Raw genomic sequence first — 23,622 nt, 5'->3', positions numbered from 1 at the left:
GAATATTTTTAAATATGGGGTTTTATAAATATAAATATTATATTTATACTTATATAATATATACTTACAATATAAATATTATAAGTATTTATAAATATGTTTATACACTTCAGCTGATGAATTGGCCACAGGGATCACTGAAGGTGCCCGCAAAAATGAAATGATTGATCAATCTTGTTTCTCCTATAATCAATAAATTCCAAACACTGAATGAAGACAACCATTACAAAAAAAAAGCCATTTATTAGATATATGTACATATATACATATACATGCAAAATGATTTTATACACATTTACACAGGTTCAATTATTAATACAGTGCAAAAATGTCTAAAAAGGTACCAGCCCACCTTCTACAAACTCAACAGGTCTTTGGGAGAAAAGGGAAAAAAACAAAACAAAACAGAGAATTACCAACTTCATCAAGTGACTAAGCACTGACTAAGCAAATCTGGAAATTATTGAAGTTTATTCTTTGCCAATTTGCTTGTGCTGAGCTGCTGGGTGAGAAGAGTTTCCAAAAGACTTATCTTGCAAAGTGACAGAATGAAGAAGATGCAATTCAAACCACATTAACCACTTTAAAGCTGAAAAAAGGGATGGATTTCTCTTTGGGGATTTGATTCAAAACAGGAAAAATTCCACATTACGAGTCAGATTTTATCTTCTCTAATTGCAAGTCGTTCTTTTTTTATCAAATCTTAAAGCACTGAGATCAATGTAAACTATTCTATTCCTCTTCTGTCTTGCCAGGAGAAAATGTTTAACTGTATAAATACTGTGTGGACATGGGATAAATACAAAATTATAACTAAAAATAGGTCAAATTCAGTGTGTTCTGCCTCCCCCTGGAACCCCAACCCAAAGCTATGAAGTGCACACAGACTAATCTACGTTTACACCTATTACAGGAAAATAAAAGGTTGCAAAGGGATTAAGACCAACACCAAAACAGAGCTTTGTCACTGGGTAGAAAACACCTGAAGATTCAGCCACATTCCCCAAAAATCCACAAAGCAAAAAACCAGAAGTTTAGGCAAAGGCAGAAACGAACCAACTGATTTGGTTTGATTTTACCAAAACATTTTTAGGAAAGCCAATTCAAAAAAAGCTGAATTTAACCTTTCTCCTTTGGCTCCTGTCCTAAAGTCCTTTTCATTAAGATTTGTCTGTCTTTAGTACAAACACTTCATCCTTTCCCCACAGAAAGCCAGTGGGTTGATATCAAATTATCCTCCTGGAAAACACCACCAGTCACCAGATCCATTATCCTTAAAGTGTTAAGTTTCTATTCTAGTGTCATATTTTTGGGGGTGCTCTTTTTTCAGATTTTTTTTTTTTAACCTGGTGGCTGAGTTCCCTGCAGTCTCCAGCAGTAATTTACCAGGGAAAACTGGGAGTGAACAGTATGAAAATTAAGAGCAGCACAAAACCTGTCACATCTGTGGGGTCATCTTGGTGTCTCAGGGACAGTGGTTGAATTGTGGCTTCATTTCTCCACTTGCACTCTGACAGAAAACTGGGATAATGACAGACAAACTTTAATTCTCTCCCTTATACCAGAAAATCTTTCCCTTATGGCACACAGCTCCAGCTGTGTCCTTAAATACCTGGCTAAAATATTCCTCCATCATTCCTACCAGACTATTCCTCACGGTTTGGAGGTTTTTATCATGTTGTTCTTACAGTAAGTGCAGAGAAAAAGAAATCCCTACATTTCCTCCTGGGAAAAGTCTCCTGATGTCCTAAAAACTGCCCAGGCTGTAATGGGCTGCCCATGGATGCTGCTGCTGCAGTCAGCTGCATCCAGAAGTGCTTCCAAAGTCCAGCACCACAAATTTCTGGTCTGATCCTCGTGTTTGCATCCTGAGATTCTGGGGAAACTCACTGAGATAAAAGAAAGGAATTTTGTCAAGTGCTTCTGCAAAAAAAAAAAAAAAAACCAACTCTGCTGCATGTTAATCTCTTTGCAACCAGAGGTAGAGACTATGTGAGAGGAAAATGAAATCTTTGGTGAAAGAAATGGGAATGACCAGAAAAAAAAAAAAAAAAAAGGAAATTTTAGGACTATAATTCCACAATAACATACCCACACTTCTCTACATCTCAGATTGAATCTCTACAACCCCTCAAGGACAGCTGCATCAAACTGCTATGCATTTTTTTAACAGCCAGCCTAAATTATTCATCTATGCCCTAAAATGCCCCTGTGCACCTGGACCCATGAGAGAGCAGAACAGGCAGTGCAGCAGAGGTTGGGAATTCCAGTCCCCTATTCCAAAGTGCACACCCAGAAACTCATCTGAGTGTAAGAATCCATCCATTACCCACAGGTATTTTACAGAACAAAGAGAACCTGCTCTTGCTTTCTATTCCTGGAAATGGCTTTCTACTCACCAGCTACTCATTTTGTTAAAAAAAGGTGAAGGAGTCAGTGGCCTGTCATAAATAGGCTTGGAAGATTTATTATCCATACAGGCCAAGGAAAAATGGAATTGCCCTTATCCTAAAAGTGACCTTAGCCAAGGAAACAAAGGCCACAAGAGATGACAGATCACTTACACCCACTTGGATTATTTTTTGCTGCCCCAAGCATATTTGCAATTAACCCATGAGCACACACTAAACTGCAATGTGCTGTTCAGCCACGGAGATATTTATAGATTTTGTGGTTTATAAAAGAGTCACAGCCTTTCCCTGTCCTTCCAAACCTAGAAAAATTATCCTGAAGCTCACCCTCAGCATTTTCCTCACTGATACTGCACTCACCTATTTACAGCAAACAACCCCTTCACTCACATTTACCATGACAATCTAGAGACAAAAATGTTGCCCATCACTTCACCTTTGTTTTACTACACAATTTTGAGTATTTGCAGCATCAGGGCAAGACTGACCTGCCAGGCTGTCACAGAGCCAGTGAGACAAATGGCAAAATGCTGTCTGGGTGGTGGCAGCAAGGAGGAAAAGCCTGCTGATGGCAAGAGCTTCCATCAGTGGTGACACCTGAGAAGCTCCTCCATGCACCATGTGACATCCAGCTGCACCCCTCGCTGTGTGCTGGACAAATTACACGATCCTACTTATCCCAAATTGCTTGGAACTCTTCTCTTTGCAATAACCATGACTAAAAAACACTCTGAGCTATTTTTGGCCAGGTGAATACAAAAAAAAAAAAAAAAGAGTTGTAAAAACAGAGTAGCAAACCCCAAGTTTTGGGGTTTTTTTTTTTTTCATACGCCACAGTCAGGCTGCTTCTCCAGGAGCTGCCTTGTCAGGATCTGGTAAGAGGAAAGAGAAGCCACTCCTATGTGGAAGGAGATTTGCCAGAGGTTCCTCAATCCATACAAGTAGATGTTGCATGAGCAGACACAGAAAAGGAGCAGAAATGTCTTCACCTTCCTGGCTGAGCTGTAGAACAGGTACAGGTAACACTGCAAAAGGAACACAGAGGGAGAGTCAGCACTGAATTCTGCACAAAACCATGGATCCAGCTGGGATTGCTGCCTGGGACCCATCTACTGAGCATGTGAAGGGCAAAACCCTCCCAGGAGAACATGAAAAGCTCCATGTGCTGACAGAGGAGTCAGTTTTTCCCCTCAGGCAGTGACAGATCAGCCTTTGTCAGCTCAGGTCACAATTTCCAGCTGTGCTGATGCCACAGGCAGAGGTCAGCACGTGCAAAGCACTGCAGGTTGTGCACAGGCACTTTGGGAAGAAGCTGCTATAAAACAAAAGGAGAGGAGAGAATTCTCCTTTATTCAGCTTCCCTGGCTCCAGGTACTCACAGGGAAAGAGGCAGCACACAGCCTTTCTTTGTGAAAAACAGCTTGCATCAGGTACTTAAATCTAAATTAATCTATTAGATCTAAATTCGTCTATTAGATTGAAATAAATCTATTAAATCTAAATAAATCTATTCACCCCAAAGCTCTGCCACGAGCAAAGGTGTAAGGAAGCTGAAAGACACTGAATTGTATCATAAATACAACAAATAAGCCCATAAATACATCAAAGTCTGCAGATAGTGGTGCCCAAAGCATGATCCAAGTACAACAAAGGTAATGTAGGCATAATTTATTCCTAGAAACAAAACTGCAGCAGTGTCATAGTTTAACACACAAAAAAAAAAAAAACTTCTCAAAAAAAAAGTCAATTTAAATATTAACACTTAAAGTAACTAATTAAAAATAGACACGCCTCTGAGAACACAGAGGGGTTAAAAGCAGAATTCCCAAAAAACTCTCTCTCTTTAATTCCAGAGAATTAAATGGAATTTAATTCTATATTCTCTATCACATTTCACAACACTCAATTAAAAGGTTGCATTTTCATAAACACACTAACATTATACCAGTGTCAAACCATGACAAGCACCTTTCTGCAATGCCAGGCTAAAAGTTGAAGATTTTCCAGCATATATTGCCCTCAAGTTAAAGGTTGTGGAACTTTTTAGGAATTCAAGGAGCCTTTCAAGAAAAATCAATTTGGAAGATGTTGTGTTTTCCTCATTCAAGCTCCTCTGCATAAGGTCAGAGAAAACAACCCCATTACAGAAAAAAATCTAAGGAACCACAGGATTCAATGTGATTTTTCATGTAAATTGCAGCATTTTCAATAATGTTGCTGTCCAATATTAGCTCAGTCCTCAAGTTGGTTGTGCTGCAAAAGCCCATCACTAAGTCTGACACTGACAGGAAAATGTGCCCATCCCTTTGGGAAGAAACCATCTTTGGGATGGCATTTATCCATCCCACCCAGCCCCCTCTGACTTGTCAGATCATGGAAGCACTGAAAAAGCCTGAAAATGCAATTTTCCAAGGGTCCAAATGTGCCTCGAGCTGCTTTTGTGCCACTTCACTGGCATAAATCAGTGGAATCACCTAGGTAGGGTATTAAAAACCTCTTCTTAGCTAAAAATTACTCTGTCTTGTGAATTATAACAGCAAAATAATCAGTAAAAATTTTTATTTGCAGTTAACATACCTGAAAAACACAGGCTAGAAAAGGTATAAAAAAAGCTATCACATTTCCAATGCCTTCATGGTCCTCCTGTTGGGATTAAAAGAAGTGACAAGTACGTCAGGCACAGCTTTTAGCAAGTGCTGCTTGATATTTGAGAACATTATAAATATAGTCAAGAACCTCTCATCCCAGTTTATGTTGATTGACTGTAACAGTGTTAAACACCAAGATCAATATCACCAAAAACTGAGGCTTATGTGACAGTTCCTGCTAAATAAAACTGTGTCAGGATACAATCAGGACACTTTTTTTCCCCCTTTTTTTAAGTTGTTTACAGTCTCATTTATTTTAAAAAAACCAAAATACAGAAGAGGATCTAAAATAAAATGCAAGAATGGAGAAAAAAAAAATCCAGGCAGACTGGTAAGAATAAAATACTTCTCAAAATTTAAACTTCTCTAGAACAGAATAAAATGCAGAATATTGTGATGTGTACAGCAAAATACACAGGGTGTAGCAGGTGAGCAACCAGCTGCACATTGCCTGGAGAAACAAAACTCTTCTTGTGGAAAGATGTCTGCTCAGCTAAGGGGCAGAACAGCCACCCTTGCACTGGGTACCCAAAAAACTGTCTGCCTTTCACTCACTCTCAGGTGTGGGAGCAATCAGGGTTACCTGAAAGGAATATTCTGCCAGGTGAACTCCTCGGATGAGGTTCAGAGCTCCACACATGATGTTCAGAACAAGTGACAGAATCCCCAGGGGGGTCACAGGCTGCATTCTGTAAGTAGGGACTTGAAATGAAATAAAAACCAGGCATTAGTGAGTTTGTATTTTTACTTTCAATCTTTTAATAGAAAACACCACAATTACCTTGTGTGGGTTTTAAACACTTCCAAAACCTTTCATGCTTGCTGCAGGGAAGACTGATTATGAACAGAAACCCCCTTTTTTTGTTGTATTGCAGTATTCAGTTCTTCACACATCCAGAAATTATCAAAGGCTCTGAAGCATTTTTAAACAGGTCAGCAACAGATTTTTTTTTTACCTATTTGGCATCAATGTGTTCTGCTATGGTGCACATAGATAATTCTTTGTTTATTCCAGCAGATGAGGATGCTCAGCACTCCTCACAGGTCAGCAGAAAATCCAGAGGCTTTCACCACCCAAAGGTCTGGGGAAGGGCTTTGATTTCAGCCACCCATCAGAGCAAGGCAGCAACTCGTCTCCTCCTTAAGCAGCAATTAAACATTTCTTCCCACTGGCAGCTTGAGGGTTCAGGCTGCCTCCATTTCACAGGTAGTGAATTATCTGCCTCCTTCCTTTCTCACCTTCTCTGCTGCTGCTTAACACCCACACTGCTGAACAGCAATTCTGCAGGATAATCTCATTGATACATCCCTAATTAAGGTCAAAGTAATTATCATAAATGTGTGTTTAGCTTTGGAATCTGCTGCCTTTAATTCAGGCTTGGCCAAGAGCACACCTCCAGTTTTCCTGCACTTGTTCAACAACAGATTCCACACCTTGATCCTCACCCACATTTCATCCCTGCCCTTGGATCACAAGTAGGACACTGTCAGTTTAATATAAAATTATAATTTGCACCTCAGATATCAAATCCAGATCTTCTCCTGTACCCAACAGACAGGAGAGAATGAATGAACCCTCAAAAAAAAACCATCCAGCCCTCAGGATCTTCTCCCTGGGGTACCCAGATCCTGCCTATTGCAGATAAAATGCACCTCTGGCTTCCTTTAGAGGGACAACTGAAACACCACAACAGCCACCACAAGGTTTCAGAGAGAAAAACACCTCTGCCTTCTCCTTCAAGCCAGATTTTGATAGATGGATGTAAAAAACTCTGGTGTCAAATTAATAGAGGGATGTAAAGCACCTTTCATCCGTGGCTCTGTAATTAATTTGTCTGGCACGCTCTCACACACCCATAATTTCAGCTCCAAAGGAACTGGATCAACTCAGTTTGATGTGTGTCACTTCAGGGAGCTTTACTGGATATTACAGACAGAATGGTGTAACTCTGTCACTCCAAGGCAATTTGGCTTTTCTTTTGCTACACACTGACATTTACAAAGAACTTGCAGCATCAACTTTATTCGTTCACTGACCCCCAGAATTCAGTTTCCTTCTATTTTTTCTTGCTATTCTTACTTCCTGCTTTTGATTAATTAAATAATGTTTCAGCTATATATATGTGTAACTCTCCCTCAGATATTTCCTAATAAAGACTGTTCCTCAAATTCTAAGGTTTACTTCAGAGGCATAAATGTGTCTCAAACAAATTATAATTATCAAATACAAATGTCATTCATTGAGCAGAATGAATGTCATTCATCCTGCAAACTACACGTGCCAAGAGTTCCCAGTCCCTAGGGAAGAACAATGTAGGTCTCAATATATTGCTTCTGCAGCATGAAATATTACGTAAAAGTTACATTCTTTTTAGTCCAGGAGGATAAAAAGGATTGCTGTCACAGATGCAGGGGAGATTAAAACATCCAGTTGCTCAGGGTTCAGATTCTGTGCAAACTGGTCTTGAAATGGTTTGCTGCAGAGATTTATTTGTGCTGTTAAATTCTGAGGTTTAACTTACAAACTGAAATTGCACAGAGAAGTGAGACGGGTCCTGCTCAGGGAAAATTATTTCACTTCCTTGGGTGAAGTCAGTCATATTTTTATAAAGAGAATTTCATACTGGAATGTCATATTACGTTAGATAAGGGAAAATAAGAGAAAAAGTACTCAGTGCAAGACATCACCACAAGCACAAATAAACACTAATTAGGCTTCACAAGGATCTGACTCTTCAAGCACAGAAGTTGTGCACTTCAGAGCACAAGACCCTGAAATGTTCTGGGAGCTGTGGGTGATGCAGCAGAAGGTTTGAACACGTGCAGAATAACTGCAAACACAGTGAAGAAACGGAAACCTCTGCCCATAAAAGATTTTCTGGCAGAGGCCTGTGGCCATTTCACTGGAAGGAGACAGCAGAGTGTGCAGCAGCTGGGATCTGCCTCCTGCAGGCACAGCACAGGGCTGGACACTGCAGAAAAGCACCAGGAGTGAGAAATGAAATCACACCCCACCAGCCTCAACTGAAATACAAGCACACAAAAAAAGGCAGAGAGAGACAGCTTCAAAAACATCCCCTTGAAAAGGCCTCTGCAGGATTCCCTATGTGCCTGTGGAAGGTGAAGAACACTCACCAAGGGGAGCTGCAGGGTTCACAAGACCAGTGGCACAAGTTGTTCTGCTGCTTCCCAGATCAGCTGTGATGTGCAAACCCCCCCTGCCCGCAGAGAGCTCCTCAGAGCCCCCTGTGCCCTGCCCACAGCCCCATGTCCTCTGCAGCAGCACCAGCTGTGCCCATGCTGGCACCAGAGAGGCTCTGAGCAGCAGCCAGGGCTGGGTGGGTGCTGATCAAGGTACCAGGGAAGGGTTTTTGTAGCCAGTTAACAAAAGGGAAGAACAAACAGCAGAAAGAATGGAAGTAAGAAGGGAAAAAATCTCTTGTTCTCATGAATACTAGCAAGAACAAAGCTGACCTGACTTTTCTAGCCCTTTTCACAGCAAACTGAAGAGCCAGAGGATGAGCTCACCCAGCTCCAAAGAGACCAGGAGCAGCTCCAGCCATGTGAGAAGGGATGTTTGGATCATCCCTGGATCAATCAACCTGCACCAGGGAGTGCAGTCACAATTCAATCCTGCTCTCCTGCAGCCACAGCATTTCCAACAGCCTCTTGCAGAGCAGAGCCATCACATAAATAACATTAATATGGAACAAACACTATGCACACAGCTAAACTTAGAGCAGCAAAGTGGGATTCAGCTGGGAGGGGATGATGAGAGGAGAGAGACACAAGCCAGGAAAGCTGATTCCAGTGGAGGCAAACAGATGATCATAAACATGATCCTTAAAATAAAGGCAGAACAATCTGTGAGAGTATTTGGGTTAGACCAGAGATAACAGCCAGAAATAAAAAGCCAGATGGAAAGTAAAGGAAAGCAATTAGAAATAAGAGGGAAGTGAAAATATATTTCTGATCTGTGGACACAGACTAAATCACAAATATTTACTGGCACTGAAGCTGTTCAAACTTTAAAGAAAAAGTGCAAAGAATTTCTAAGCTCTGTCATAACATGAAAAGATTTAACCTTCAAGCACATTTTTGAGGAGCACTCACAAATCTGACAGGCAAATAAAGTGGTTTCCAGTCTATTTTTAATTCCTCCTGGCCAGTGCCCTTCCATACTCTAATTTAAAATACCTATGTCAAATTAGATTCCAGCTCATCTATCACAAACAGAAAGATTGAGCAACTGGAATTTAATTTTATTAGTCTTTCATAAGCCAAGAACAACAACAACAAGAAAAAAAAAAAAAAAAAAAAGAAATACAAGCTCATGGCACTCCACCTGCATTTAAACCACCATGCTAATGGGATTAAAATAGAGAATGGTTTAGTGGTGGACTTGGCAGGGTTTGGTTTCTGATAGGACTCAATGATCTGAAATGTTTTCTCCAACCTAAATAATTCTATGATTTCCTTTGTGGAGGAGGTAGGCAGGACCTTGACTGTGCAACTGAAAAACAAGTAAGAGGAACCATTTTATAAAGAATTAGAGGTTGGCACTTCAAAAGCAGGTAAAACGTCAGGTTTTGTTATAAAAAAGGCCTCTGTGTTATTTATACAGATACACAATGCCTCTTTCAGAACTTTAGTCAAATGGATTAATTTTTTTCAAAAACAGGGTAAAATGAAAAAGCAAAGAGGGGAGAACAACTCAAGCCAGACAATGTGGGAACAAGAGGTTACCCTCAGCTTGTATTTTCTCATCATCTTTTCCCTCAAGTCTGAAGAAACTCATTCAGACTGTAACTACAGATCTTTCATTATGAGTCTGCAACAAGCAGTGAATCACTGGAGCTTCTTTAATAATTTGTACAAACAAGGATTTGAAGAGAAGAGAATTCCACATGGAAAACACCAAGCCCAGCCTATATTTTCCATACAGAGAGGAAGCTGTAAGGCTGGAAAAAGACTCCACAGCAGTCTCCAAAGCTCTGCTGCATACCTGCTGCCATGTAAATCCCATATGTTGTTTACTATGATGGAAAAAGCCTTTTTTGGTTTCACACACACGATGTAAATAAACATTTCTTGGTACACAAGGAACCCCCATGTGTTTTTCTGCCACGTGCTGTGGGCCATAATTCGTGACCAAAAAAATTAAGCACAGCAGACTTGTCCATCAATATAAATCTGGCTGCCAAAACAAAATTGACTTTTGAGGTAGAAAAAGGAAAATATCAGCCTCAGTATCGGCCCCTGGGGCTGCTGCTGCAAAAAATTTAGAAATGCTAAGAGAATTGCAAGTGCTATCTAAGTAAGCAAAGCAGTGCTACATCCTAAGCACTGAGTGAGCTGCTAACAAATGCTAATAACACCAAGCATGCAACACTACAAAACCAAGCAGCAACAGACTTTTCACTGCTTGCCCATGGACATAACTGGACTTTGAAAAGATGTGCTGCTTCAACCTTTCTTCACACTCAACATCTATCCACGTCCAGAGGCTGAAGGAGAGAGTAAAGGGCTTAAAAGTTGAGAAGAACTCGGACATCAATGAACTTTTCAGACAATGGGGTTGACAAGATGGGTTTCCTCTTTTGCCAAACAGATTTTGTAGGTTGTAATCATTGTCTTTATCGTTTTACTCACGTTTCCCAGTTTAGTATCTACAAAAATCCATTGGGGAAGTCTTAATAGTAGGAAAAAACAGGGGAGTTGTGGGAACGTAATAAACCAGGCTTTGCCCTGGGAATATTTACCAGAGAGTTTTCCCCACCTAGGCTGAAAGAGAGGACTTCCCCCGTGGTGCTCTGCAGCACTATTGCCAATCTTTGTCAGAAATCTGTCTTGGTATGAAAAGACAGGTGTCTGCTCAGGAAGGCAAAAGCCTCCCCTGAAATGGAAAATATAAAGCCTTTCCTTCTGAATTATTAAAATTTTATTGAAATTCTCCCATTGGCCAGCTCACTCAGGCTCAGTGAAGTAGCTGATATCAGTGTGCTTGTGTTAAAATGCCTGCTGAGATGGGATAACATCCAATAAACACAGGATGAGGACACCTGTACAGATCTGCCAACCATCAGCACTCACCCTCTGAAGGCAGTGTGAACCAAGGCCCAAAAACTGAAGGGAATGATAAAAAACCCACAACCAAGGAATACACTTGCTCTAAAAAAGGTGAACCCAAGAAGAAGCCAGGCTAAAAATTCTTGGAACATGTAAACTAGTTGGAGGAAAAAGTTTACTATGCATAAGGATCTATAAATATGCAACAGGCTGATGGAATTAACAGGTATTTAAGGCATATCCCCAAAGATAACAGCATGTTCTTGGTTCAGTGCCAAGAGCACCTGGCTGTAATAACATTTGCTCTGTGGTCCTTGTCTCCTACTGGCCTTCATTAAAATTTTTACATTTTCACAGGCACATCTACCACCTGGCAACAACATGCAGGGAGAGGGTGAGGAAATCTCCTGTCACCTGGTGTAGAAGTAACTTACCAACCTCCACATGGCCTCCTGCATGCTCTCCATTGCTCAGCCCGTTCAGCAGCTCCGTGGCCTCCAGCTGCAGCTGCACTGGGGGCTGCAGCTTCAGCTCCTCTTCCACCCTCTCCCAGCTGGCCCTGGCCCGGGAGCCGCGGCTGCTGTTGAAATGGTGTTTCACCTTCTGGATGGTGTTATCTGAAACAACAGGAAAAGCTGCTCAAGTCACCTCTGAAAGGCTGATTAATTAGTCCTTAGTGTTGTTAAGACCTTAAATGGGGTGATATTTTATCGTATCACGGCGTTCTCTTTGATTGTTTTAATTTCGTTGTTTTGTTTCTTACTGGGTTCAGGTTCCACTGCTGGTTAAAGAATAAAAATACTTCTTTTAGGTATTTTACAGCACAGAAGGGTTTGGGATGGAGAGGACCTTAAGGATCATCCAGTGCCACCCCCTTCCATTATCACTCCAAGCCCCAATGTCCAACCTGGCCTTGGACACTTCCAGGGATCCAGGGGCAGCCACAGCTTCTCTGGGCACCCTGTGCCTCCCCACCCTCACAGGAAAGAATTTCTTCTAATATCTACTCTAAAAAAAATAAAAATAATCTATAACTACCAAACAAAACATTAAAATCTTGAGCAACAAGCGCATCTTAGATCCAAACACAGGAACAAAGATGATTAAATTAATAAATAAACAAATAACCACACAGCAATATTAGGCACTCAGTAACTTCATAAATAGTAAAAATTATTTTTTAAAATGTATTTTTTAAAAATAAGCTCTATGCAATTAAAAGAGAAATTCCCCAACTCCAATTCCCCTACTTAAGTTAAAAAAGAAAAAAGGAGCAATGCTGTTCTCAATATGAAATTACATCCTGGCTGTAATGTGCCCTGCAGAGAATCCACCCAAAATCCAAGATTGCTCTGGAAGGAGCTTTCCTAATGGATGTCTCAAGTTTTTAAGACTGAGTTTAACACTGCTACTGAAATCTGGACTGAAGAGTGCAAACACACTGCAGGATATTATTCTTTCCCAGAAAAGTTTCTCATTGCAAGGGAATTGTGTCTTTCAAAGGTGTGAGGTCCAGTAGAGCAGCTGCTACTTGGCAAGAAAACCAATTATTTCAGGTTAAAAAAGAACCACTGGGCATGGGTTTGAAGTATTCTGGCTCCAAGTCATGCCAGAAATAAAGCTGCCCATAATAATCTATTCTGTCTCCCTTTTTTCCTGTACTCATCTGTCCCCACTTGTCAGATTTTTTAATTAAGTTAGAAGACGTCCAAGATATCCATTTCTTTTCTCTTCTCTGCTTGTTCATCAGTCACCACAGCATTTTTGTTCATAATAGATGAACTCTCAGGAACTACAAACCAAATACTTCAATTAGGTCAATTTTCAATTGCAATTTATTTCATATAACATTTCAATTATGAATTTCAATTTAGGGCATTAAGACCTCCCCCTCCTCCTCCACATGCAGGCAAAGGCACACCCAGAGTCACTTTTATCATCAGCCTTTAGCCAGGAGATGTTGTTTAACACCATCCATTTGGCAGAAAGAGGGTTTTTACTATTAGAGAGCAAAGTTACAAACCAAATTCAATAAAAGCATATGGTCTGGAAGCTGAATTGATGCTCCTTGTGTTGTAGGAAGCAGCAAATTCCCAGCGAAGCTCTTCCAGGAAGCAGAAGGCCATGATGGTTGAGTAGCTGCTAGAACAGATTGCCATGCAGGCAATATCTCCAGAAGAAAGGAAACTGAAATAGAAATTAAAAAAAAAAAAATCACATCAACATAAAAAGGTGAAAGTCCTGCTGAACATGAGGATGAAGCTGTGCTGTCTGTCAGAACAAAATGTACAGACAGCTGAGAGAGCAGACTGCAAAAAAAAAAATAAAAAGGACTTTTTGTTGTCGTCAGAGTCCTGCAATCCCTGCAGATCTATTTTTTCTTACACAATTATTTATTCTTAACTCATCCACAATGCCTGCACATTACAGACTTTATTAAATTGGTACATCAGTACAAATTGAGGACATTTTTTCCCAGACTGGCTTTAAATCACCTTAAAAAAAACCAAGGTGGTCAGAAGACCAATTTTGAAAGCAAATGCAGAAAAAAAATAAAAGCAAGGAAGTTTGTTCCCAGGAAGCAAATGGATTCCTTGCTTCCCTTGAACATGGCAACATCATATTAGCAGCAAGAAATATTTGCTAATTTGCACAACCCAAGATTTGCAATTTTTTTTTTATTGTGATGTAGCATTTCCTGCTACATCACAACAGAAATTCTGCTCTAAAAGGGGCTCGTCTAACACTGAATCCATCTTTGATTAACATAAATAAAACCTTTATTTATATATAAATAAACTTTTATTTATATAAAAAGTTTCCACTTGCAGATGGCCCAGTCCTTCCAGGAGATTTCTCTGGGATATCTTCCCTTGCAGCTCAGCCATTTGTCAGCAGGAAATCAGTTTAACACCCAAATTTTGAAACTGAACAATTTGTCTGTTCCTCCTTTTCCTATATTTTACCCCAACTTCATTTCCTACTCACAGTTTTCTATTTCACCACATTTTTATTTATTTCCTGTGCTGTGAACTTGGGATTTACAGTTTTGCTTGGCTCTGCCAGCCCCAGTTCCAGTGGGGAGCTTCCCCAAATTCCTGCTGCTCCCAGCTGGGATCAACACCCTGCCTGCCTAAAAACACCTTTTCCAAGTTGTCCATAATTTATGGCCTTTTTGCCAGGGATCCAATTGCACTGCTCTCATTCCAGAGCCAGGCCTGAGCTGCTGCACAGCAGATTAAAAGCAGCAGCACTTGCTGGCATCAAAAGGCACAAGTTTGCTTTGAGTGAAAAGGAATGGAGATGAAAATCTTTTGCTTTTCTGATGTTTCAGTGTAAATTCATGTGTTTTTTAACTCCCACAAAAAGGGATGCTTAGTTTTAGCTTAGGGTCACTTAAAGATTTCTTCCATTTGCTCACCAGAAATGCAATCACAAGCTAAAATTCACTTATTAAATGAGGTTAAACAAATTTCTTCACTTCTTTCTCTGTAATGTCTTTAATAAATTTATTCTCCTAAACTAAATCGTTCCAAAGCATTTGGATACCTTCTTAAAGGGATTTGTAGAAATCCATGATTCTCCAACAACAAGCACTTCCCATTTTTGCCACACGAAATGAAAATTAACATGAGCAAAACATATATAAATAAGAAATATAATAATATAACTAAATATGTATCAATATTGTGCAGGTGTCTATAAACGTAACTAAATGTGTATAAATATTGTGTATATATCTATAAGTATATAACAAAATATGTATTAATATTGTGTAGTTATCCATAAATATATAACTAAATGTGCATGACTATTGTGTATCTATCTATAAATATATAACAAAATATGTATTAATATTGTGTATATATCTATACATATATAACTAAATGTGTATAAATATTGTGTATATATCTATAAATATATAACTAATGGTGTATAAATATTGTGTATATATCTATAAATATATATATATATAACAAAGTATGTATAAATATTTTGTGGTTAGCCACAAATATATATCTAAATGCATATAAAAATTGTGGATATACCTATAAATACGTAATAAAATATGTCTAAATATTGTGGATATTTCTAAAAATATATAACTAAATGTGTATAAATATTGTGTTTGTGTATGCATATGTAAATATGTATATCTATAAATGTATGTGTATTTATATGTATAAATGTAAGTGTAAAATGAAATTTATGTAAATATAACACAGTATGAAACAAATAACGATTATGTAAGTATATTTATATAAATTAACATACAAAATACAATATATGAACATATAAATATATACAAATATGTAACTAAGCACATGGTCACTACACTGAGAAAGAACTGAGGAAAAAGGCTTCAGAATCATTGGAATTCACAGCCTGGACAAGCAATGTGGGATTTCAGAGTGCAATCAGGCACTGCAGACCACACCCACAGTGTTATTTCGATATAATACCAACCCCCAAGAGCAATATTTCAGAAATTAAAGCCAAAAAAACCCCAGCAAAGCAGAGCAGGGACTCACTGGATGCTCAGGTTACATCCTTTGGCCGTGCCCCGACTTGGGTAGCGAGCCAGGATGGAGGAGAGCGCCTTCAGCCTCTTCCTGCACTCCAGAAAGTCCTGGTTGAGATGGAAATCTGTGGAGGCCGAGAGGGGAAGCCCATCCCTCACCCTCACCACACAGGCAAAGAAGATCATGGACATTCTCCACGGGAGTATTCATGAGGACAACCTGGAAAGGAAAGGTTGGAGTCAGCTCATTCCGAAATTCCAGGCAGGGTGAGAGCGGATTCACCACTGGAACTGAACAGCACCTCTGGTGACACCTCTGCCACTGCAAGGCAACCAAACTGTTCTCAAAACCCATGCCTCTGCCCAATTCTTGCCTCTCAGATTAAAAGGTGAGGCAGAGGATTTGATATGACCTGAAAAATATTCCTGTTTTCCCTCTGCCCAAAGCATCAGAAAGGCTGAGTAAAGTTCTAACAGGTGTGGAAGCTGCTAAGCCCCACTAATGTGCTGCACCTCCACTGGAGCTCCAAAAAAGCTGCCTGAGCATGTTACATCTCTATTTAATAGTGTAACACACAAATCCAAAAATAAATTTTAGGCTAGAGCCCATCAGGTTCTGCACCTCCACTGCAGCTCCAAAAAGCTGCCCGAGCGTGGCACTTCTCTATTTAATAGTGTAACACATAAATACAAAAATAAATTTTAGGCTAGAGCCCGTCAGGTTCTTTTTACAGACTCACCTAGGGCTAAATACAGAATAAAAGTTGCCCTCTCTTGACTTCTTCCTCTTTAAGAGGTCACAAACTCCCGTGGAAAGTTATTCTTGGGTTTCACCTGGCATATTCAGAACATGCAGAGATGTGTCCTTCAGACATACCATGGGGATCCAGGGCACGGTGTCAGAGGATTAACAGCACTTCATATCATCTCTGAAAGAGAATCAGAATGAACTAATTAAAAATTCGTTTAAAAACTTAATTAATTACCTGTATTTACATGCATATTTACCATCGGATCTCCTGTGAAGTGGGAAAACATATCCTAGGAAGTGTTTTGCCTGAAGGAAAACAAACAACTCATTTTCTTATCTAATATATTCAGTTCTAGACTCATTCAAAGATGCAGTGGAATGATATGCAAAGTATTTATGATGCCCCAATCATATTTTTTTAAGTTATATCAGTAAAAGAGCAGCTCTAAATCAGCAGGTTTTAAGGGATTATCACAAACAACTCAAGGAATTTAAAAAAGGGAAAAAAGGAAAACCAAAGGCATTTACTTGTCTTCAGGCAAACTACCTAAATAAAGCACTGGGGAAATAAAAAGAAGGAAAAGAAACACTTTGTGAACTCAAACTTTTGATAGAGAGAACAACTGCTTTGACCAGCCCTGTATCACACAATTCATTAGGATGCTCAAAGTGTCTTTGAAATGTGGCTCATCAGGACGAGCTTTTCTTGTCTGAGAAGTCCAGAGAGCAAAACCGTTTCTAATTCAGGCACCACAAACTCTCCTGATGTCTGATACAGCCTAAGAGGGTCTCATTTCTACCCCACAGGAAGCATTCCCACAGAAATTGTGGGAACCATCCCTCTGTCCAAGGTGCCAGCACATTAAAGCAACTGCAATTATCAAAGGATAATTATCAGAGGAATTAGCAGAATGCACAATGGCACAAAACTTGTTTCCTTAGAAAAGCAGATTAAAAGTACAGAAGATCAGACAATTCTTGAGAAGTGTTATCTTGAACTTTTAAAATGGGGATTAAAGAATTAGATGTGATTTTTTTTCCCACAATCCCTCCCACAATCCCACAGTTCTCTTCCAGCTGTCATTTAAGTTGTAAAAGCAAACTAAGCTCACAAACTCCAACACACATCAGAATGCATTTCAACAATAATCATGATTATTATAAATCAATTCAAAAGATCCCACCAATCTTCAATGTGCTCATAGCCATTGATAAAACAGTGCAGAAAATTTTCACATGAAAGTTAAATAAACCCAAAAAATGCGGATTTTAACAGAAATATTAACTTTAACACAGCCAACTTCTAAGCAAAGTTGTGTCGCACTACAACATGAAATAACTCATGCACTCACACTAAGATTAAAAGAGTAAAAGGAATTAATTTGTATTTCTGACTTTGTGATATATAGAATTTTAAAAGTGACAGTGGATTGGAGGAAGATATTGTCAGCTCTCTAATTACATTGGTTAAACTAACAGTCTATTAATTCTTACAAAGAAGAATGTAAAACAATTATTATTTTCATGAACAGTGTGTGAGAACTCTAGTAGAAATATGTAAACATTAGAATGTATAGAAAATTTTTTAAAGAACTTTAAAACTTTTAAAATAACAGGGCAACACAGTTGCTCAGAATTGCAGTATTAGAGTGAAGGGTTGGTAATGCTGAAGTTTAGCTCCAAAATAACTCCAAAACAGCCAGAAGATGATCAGGACAATGAAAAAGCACCAAACTGAGAAATCAAAGACATTTCCTAAAACCTACCCAGCACATTAAATTATTCCGCTCCCTATGCCACTAACAGCAAGAGTTTAAATTTAAATATCTGTATTTGTTATTAATCACCAAGGACAACATCACCTACAGTTAACCAACTGCACACAGAGAGTTTTCCAACTTTCCAAGACATACAAACCTTCCTGCTGCTGTGCCTAATGCTGCCAGCTGCCCATCCGAGGGAACCTTTGGTCTGGGAAAGAAAGATCAGGTGTCCACCAGGAGAACTTCCAAATTAAATGCCAGACTTCACTGGTGAAAGGAGTCCACTCTCCTTCCTCAGAAAAAAAAGAGGTGTTGGGTTTTCCTTTTCAGTTTAGAGCTGTGCTGTTTTGGCAAGTGACAGCCACCAATGGCACTGCCCTTGGAATTTTAACTGCTTGCGAGCCAGTTTTGCCACGTCACCTGTGAGCAAGCACAGAGTGTCACAGCTGATCAAGGTGTGCCACTCTGTGTCACAGGTGGCTCGGTGCTGTCACTGTGTCACCCTGGCTGCCCTTTCCTCCTGCAGCCTCTCTGTTTGCACAGCCAGCAGCAGCCCAAAGATCTGCCACATCTGCTGGACGTGGCAGCTCTTTGACCTTGGCTCTGAACTTGGACAACGAACTCGAGGCTCTGCAGAGTCCAAAGTGATAACATCATGGCAGCATCTGGCACAAAGCAGAACCTTGGGAAGTATTTCAAGGAATTATTTCAGAACAAGTTCTAATTTAGGACTGAAAAAAACAAAGTTGTTTTTTTTTTTTCATTTCTTGAAGCACCTGTACATGCAACAACGCTTCAGAATAAAACTGCCTAGTGCAAGACACACATTAACAGCCCCAGTCTCAGAATAAACAATTCTTCAGTGTATCTAAATGACCTGGAGCACAATTCCCTCTTCCCTCACTTCCCAGGGAGCAGCCAACTCTCCCCTGATTGAGTAGGGATTATCAAGGCAGCCTCAATCAGACCTCCTGCACTTCACTGCGTGTTACACAAGCTCTTCTGGATAAGAAGATTACACCCAACTCACCAGGCCACACTTCCCCAAATGCCCAACAAACTCCTGCTTTATTGGCTGGACTTAGAAAACAATCTGCTCAAAAGGCTGTGGGAGCAAATGCAAACCAGCTCAGAGTTCAGAAGGGAGATTATATCAAAACCCTGCTTCTTTCAGAAACTATCTCACCATCAAAAGCAGGTTTCATTCCAAGAATGACACACTGCTCCCAAAATACATGACCAGGATTTCTCTCAAGAATTCGCTGTCTCTCCCTGTTCAGACATATTTTCCTGCTCTCTAGAGGTGTCCAGCTTCAACCCCATCTGCTTTGTCCAGTTCTGACCTTCCTGCTGGAGGAAGAGCCAAAAGCTTTAGATGTTCCCGTGGCCCTGAAGCAGAATATGACGTTTTTTGGACACATGACAGCTTTGGACACATGATATACAACCACAACTATTGCACTAAAGCATCCTCCCTCAGGCAGCTGATCTCCAGAGGGAGTCCTGGACAGCTACAGGTGGGATGAACATGAAAGAGATTCAGGTTGACTCATCAAACACAAAACCTGAGCTGCAGCTCCAGTGCTGCAGCTTTTGGGTCCTACCCAACAAGGATGTGGCTCATGAGGGAGATTTATCACATCCCTGAGGGATCACAAAGTGGAGTTTATCTTCTTCTCAGATATATTTTAAAAAATCAAATGCAGGACACTGTTAAATTTCTCATTTTCTAAGATTGCACCAGTATCCACCTGATCCTTCCCAGCTGACCTCCCTCCAAGCCCCCTCAGTGCTGAGCAGCTACAGAACCCCAGACCCACTCTCCAGACTGATCAGTGAATAAAAGCAATTTGAAAACATGCTGCTATCTCAAAATTTAGCACAGGATTTGTGCATATCCAGAGCTTTTAGGCTCCTATAAATCCTACAGGCTTACTCTTATCCCCAAGGGGAAGCATGTGGAAAAAACCCTTACCATCACAAATCTGTCTGCACACACTCCTGTGGATTACCAGAAATAAAGCACACACAAACCTCCAACCTCAGCATCCAGCTCCCACATCAATCCCACTATTGCAACAGACAATCCTCCAAACCACACTGCAACAACTCTGGGATGCTCTGAGGCTCTGCCCCACCTTCATCTCTCAGAAACACCAGCCACTTCACCTGTTCCCAAATATTCACCCATCCCATCCACCTGAATCCTGAGGCGTCCCCAATCCCAGCAGCTCACCCCTGTTCCTTCATGAGCCCACCTAACTAAGGACCCATCCCACCTCCATCCTGTTCCACTCACATTATACTCACTACACCTCTCCTCCCCTGCATCAAGCATCCTAAAATCCCCAAAAGAACCCCCTTCCCACACTCTTCAATAAACCCGGGCACCTTGAAAGCAAACACACCCATGCTTCCACTCGGGGCTCTGCTTTGTGCTGACAAGGCCTTCCACACATCCCTCAAGCACGCAGACACCCCAAAACCTTATCCCCATCCCGCAGGTCCCAAACCCTCCCGTTATCCCTGCTCGCCCCAAGCCATCCCCAGCCCAACCCCTCAAGAAACCCCCAAATCCTGTATCCTGTATCCCAACACACATCCCCTTGCTCCCCACCCCATCCCCAAACCCCCCTCATCGCCTTCCCAAGCACTCGAACTCCCCCACACCTCAAGTTCACCCCGGTTCGCTCCCCCAGCACATCCCGGGCCGGGGGACGCGCAGGGGACGGGGGCACAGGAGGAGGATGAGGAGCAGGGTCAGTGTCCCCCTGTCGCCCCCCGGAGCAGGGTCAGTGTCCCCCTGTCCCCTCCCGGAGCAGGGTCAGTGTCCCCCTGTCGCCCCCGGAGCAGGGTCAGTGTCCCCCTGTCCCCCCCGGAGCAGGGTCAGTGTCCCCCGGGCCCTCCGCCGCTCACCTCCCTTCCCCCGCGGCCCCGCGGCCTCGCTCCGCCCGGCGCCGGCCCCGCCCGCCTCACCAGCGAGGAGCGGCGGGAGCGGCCGCGCGGGGAGCGCCGGGACAGCGCCCGGAGGACCGGGAGAGCGGGCCGGGAACGGGGAGAGCGGGCCGGGAACGGGGAGAGCGGGCCGGGAACGGGGATGGGAACGGGAACGGGAATGGGGCCGGGAAAGCGGGCCGGGAACGGGGCCGGGACCGGGAGAGCGGGCCGGGAACGGGAGAGCGGGCCGGGAACGGGGATGGGACCGGGAGAGTGGGCCGGGAACGGGGATGGGGCCGGGAGAGCGGGCCAGGAACGGGGATGGGACCGGGAGAGTGGGCCGGCAACGGGGATGGGACCAGGAATGGGAACGGAAGAGCGGGCCGGGAACGGGACTGGGAACGGGGATGGGAACGGGAGAGAGAGGGCTGGGAACGGGGATGGGAATGGGGATGGGACCGGGAGAACGGGCCGGGAATGGGACTGGGAACGGGGATGGGAACGGGAGAGAGAGGGCTGGGAACGGGGATTGGACCGGGTACGGGGATGGGGCCGGGAACGGGGATGGGACTGGGAATGGGGATGGGACTGGGAGAGCGGGCCGGGAACGGGAGAGAGGGCCGGGAATAGAAACGGGAGAGCGGGCCGGGAATGGGAATGGGAACGGGAATGGGAATGGGAGAGAGAGGGCTGGGAACAGGGATGGGAATGGGAATGGGAACGGGGATGGGACCAGGAGAACGGGCCGGGAACGGGACTGGGAACGGGGATGGGAACGGGGATGGGAATGGTAGAGCGGGCCGGGAACGGGGAGAGCGGGCCGGGAACGAGGATGGGACCGGGAGAGCGGGCTGGGAACGGGAATGGGAATGGGAACGGGGACAGGACCGGGAGAACGGGCTAGGAACGGGACTGGGAACGGGGATGGCAACGGGAGAGAGAGGGTTGGGAACGGGGATGGGAATGGTAGAGCGGGCCGGGAACGGGGAGAGAGGGCCGAGAACGGGGATGGGAACAGGAATGGGACTGGGGAGAGCGGGATGGGTACGGGACTTGGACCGGGGCTGGAGCCGGGACTGGGGAGAGCGGGCTGGGAATTGGACTGGGACCGGAGATAAGAACAGGACTGGGAACGGGGCTGGGACCGGGACTGGGACCAGGGAGAGCGGGCTGGGAACGGAGCTGGGAAATGGGACTGGGAACGGGCTGGGACCGCGGAGAACGGGCTGGGAACGGGGCTGGGGAACGGAACTGGGAAATGGGACTGGGAACGGGCTGGGACCAGGGAGAGCGGGCTGGGAACGGGGCTAGGGAACGGGCTGGGAACAGGCTGGGAGCGGGGATGGGACCAGGCTGGGAGCAGGGATGGGACCAGGCTGGGAGCGGGGCTGGGGGTGCCTCGGGATGCTGATGGCATGTGGGGATTGTACAGCAAATCCCTCTGGGAAGAGCCAGTGTCCATAAAGGAGACAGAGGAGTGCTGCAGCTTTATTCGGGTGAAGGCAGTGAGGCCGCTGGGGCACATCCCCACGGGTTTTCTCTCTCGAGGTTTCGGAGGGCACAGCCTCCTTTTATCCAAACTCCTGCAAAAATGGAGTCTTATCTCTTTCTCTACAAGGTTTTTTAAAGATAAACTGTGTAATTAAGAAATGACACTTAAATTATTTTTACTTTGAACCTATCAACTAATTACCCATGGCTTGTAATGTGGATTTTATCTAATTACACAATACCACTTAAACCTATGAAGAAGAAGGTGAAAAAGAAGGGTTAGTCTCTGTCCTAAAATTTTCACCTGCTTTATATGTATTACTATATTCTAAAACCTTAAATGTTAAGTTTTCTACTATGTGATATTACACACTTCTGTTCAAACTATACACTCATAATCTCAGTTTTATCATTCAGTTTTGGAAGTCTTCTTTACAGCCTCAGGGCAAATGCAGTGTTCCCTTGGGGGTGAGTGCCTGTCAGCACAGAAAGTCTGAAATTCTCAGTAACCATGGTTCCAACAGGGGTAGGACTGGATAACCTTTAATAATCTTCCCAATCCCAAACCATTCCGTGTTTCGCATTGCAGGTGTTGCAGCAGTAGCACAACACAAACTGCTCTCACAGGACATTCATCTGAAAAAAAACAGCAGAATAAAAAGAGTAAACAATAAATCATTCCTGAACAAGGGAGCTCTGAACTCAAAAACCATGACATGGAGCTGTTATCTGAGTTGTTGCTGTGTCTAAGCAATAGCAGCCCTGCTCAGCACCATGTGCAGTGAGTAACCACTGGTGTTCTGCTGTTCCTCTGACAGCTTCCACTCATCTCAGTGCTGCAGGTCTGCCTTGCTTCACAATCTGACCATCCCTGCTGAGGGTTGCTGCTTTGAACACATTCCACTAGCCCAGGTTGCTCCAAGCCCTGTCCAGCCTGGCTTTAAACACTTTCATTTTGATTGCTGAGTCTAAACATTTATAAAGAAAAAATATATTTTCATATACACACCAGCAATGATCTACCCAGTGG

The 23,622-nt window shown here is 42.7% G+C and overlaps 1 protein-coding gene across 6 annotated transcripts; it reads right to left on the bottom strand.

Moving 5' to 3' along the window:
• Positions 1-227: 227 nt before the first annotated feature.
• On the bottom strand, positions 228-21,187 carry SEC22C (SEC22 homolog C, vesicle trafficking protein). Of its 6 annotated transcripts, none has more exons than XM_072925258.1 (9): positions 21,081-21,099; positions 18,319-18,372; positions 16,391-16,579; positions 15,661-15,870; positions 13,152-13,315; positions 11,563-11,745; positions 5,643-5,761; positions 4,989-5,054; positions 228-3,436 (listed from the first exon to the last, which is right to left on the bottom strand). In XM_072925258.1, exons 4-9 carry the CDS (start codon positions 15,840-15,842, stop codon positions 3,236-3,238), a joined length of 915 nt encoding a protein of 304 aa, XP_072781359.1. In that variant the 5' UTR covers positions 15,843-15,870; positions 16,391-16,579; positions 18,319-18,372; positions 21,081-21,099; the 3' UTR covers positions 228-3,235. The 6 variants fall into 6 exon arrangements, with proteins under 6 accessions (XP_072781359.1, XP_072781361.1, XP_030120035.4 ...); XM_072925260.1 differs by having other exon boundaries at positions 16,528-16,579; positions 21,081-21,097; XM_030264175.4 differs by lacking the exon at positions 18,319-18,372 and having other exon boundaries at positions 21,081-21,187.
• Between the last annotated feature and the right edge of the window lie 2,435 nt (positions 21,188-23,622).

The sequence above is a fragment of the Taeniopygia guttata genome, chromosome 2 (assembly GCF_048771995.1).
Source record: "Taeniopygia guttata chromosome 2, bTaeGut7.mat, whole genome shotgun sequence".
NCBI classification, from domain to species: Eukaryota; Metazoa; Chordata; class Aves; order Passeriformes; family Estrildidae; genus Taeniopygia; species Taeniopygia guttata.
Note: the sequence above shows the minus strand (reverse complement) of the source record. Positions and strands in the feature narration are given on the sequence as shown.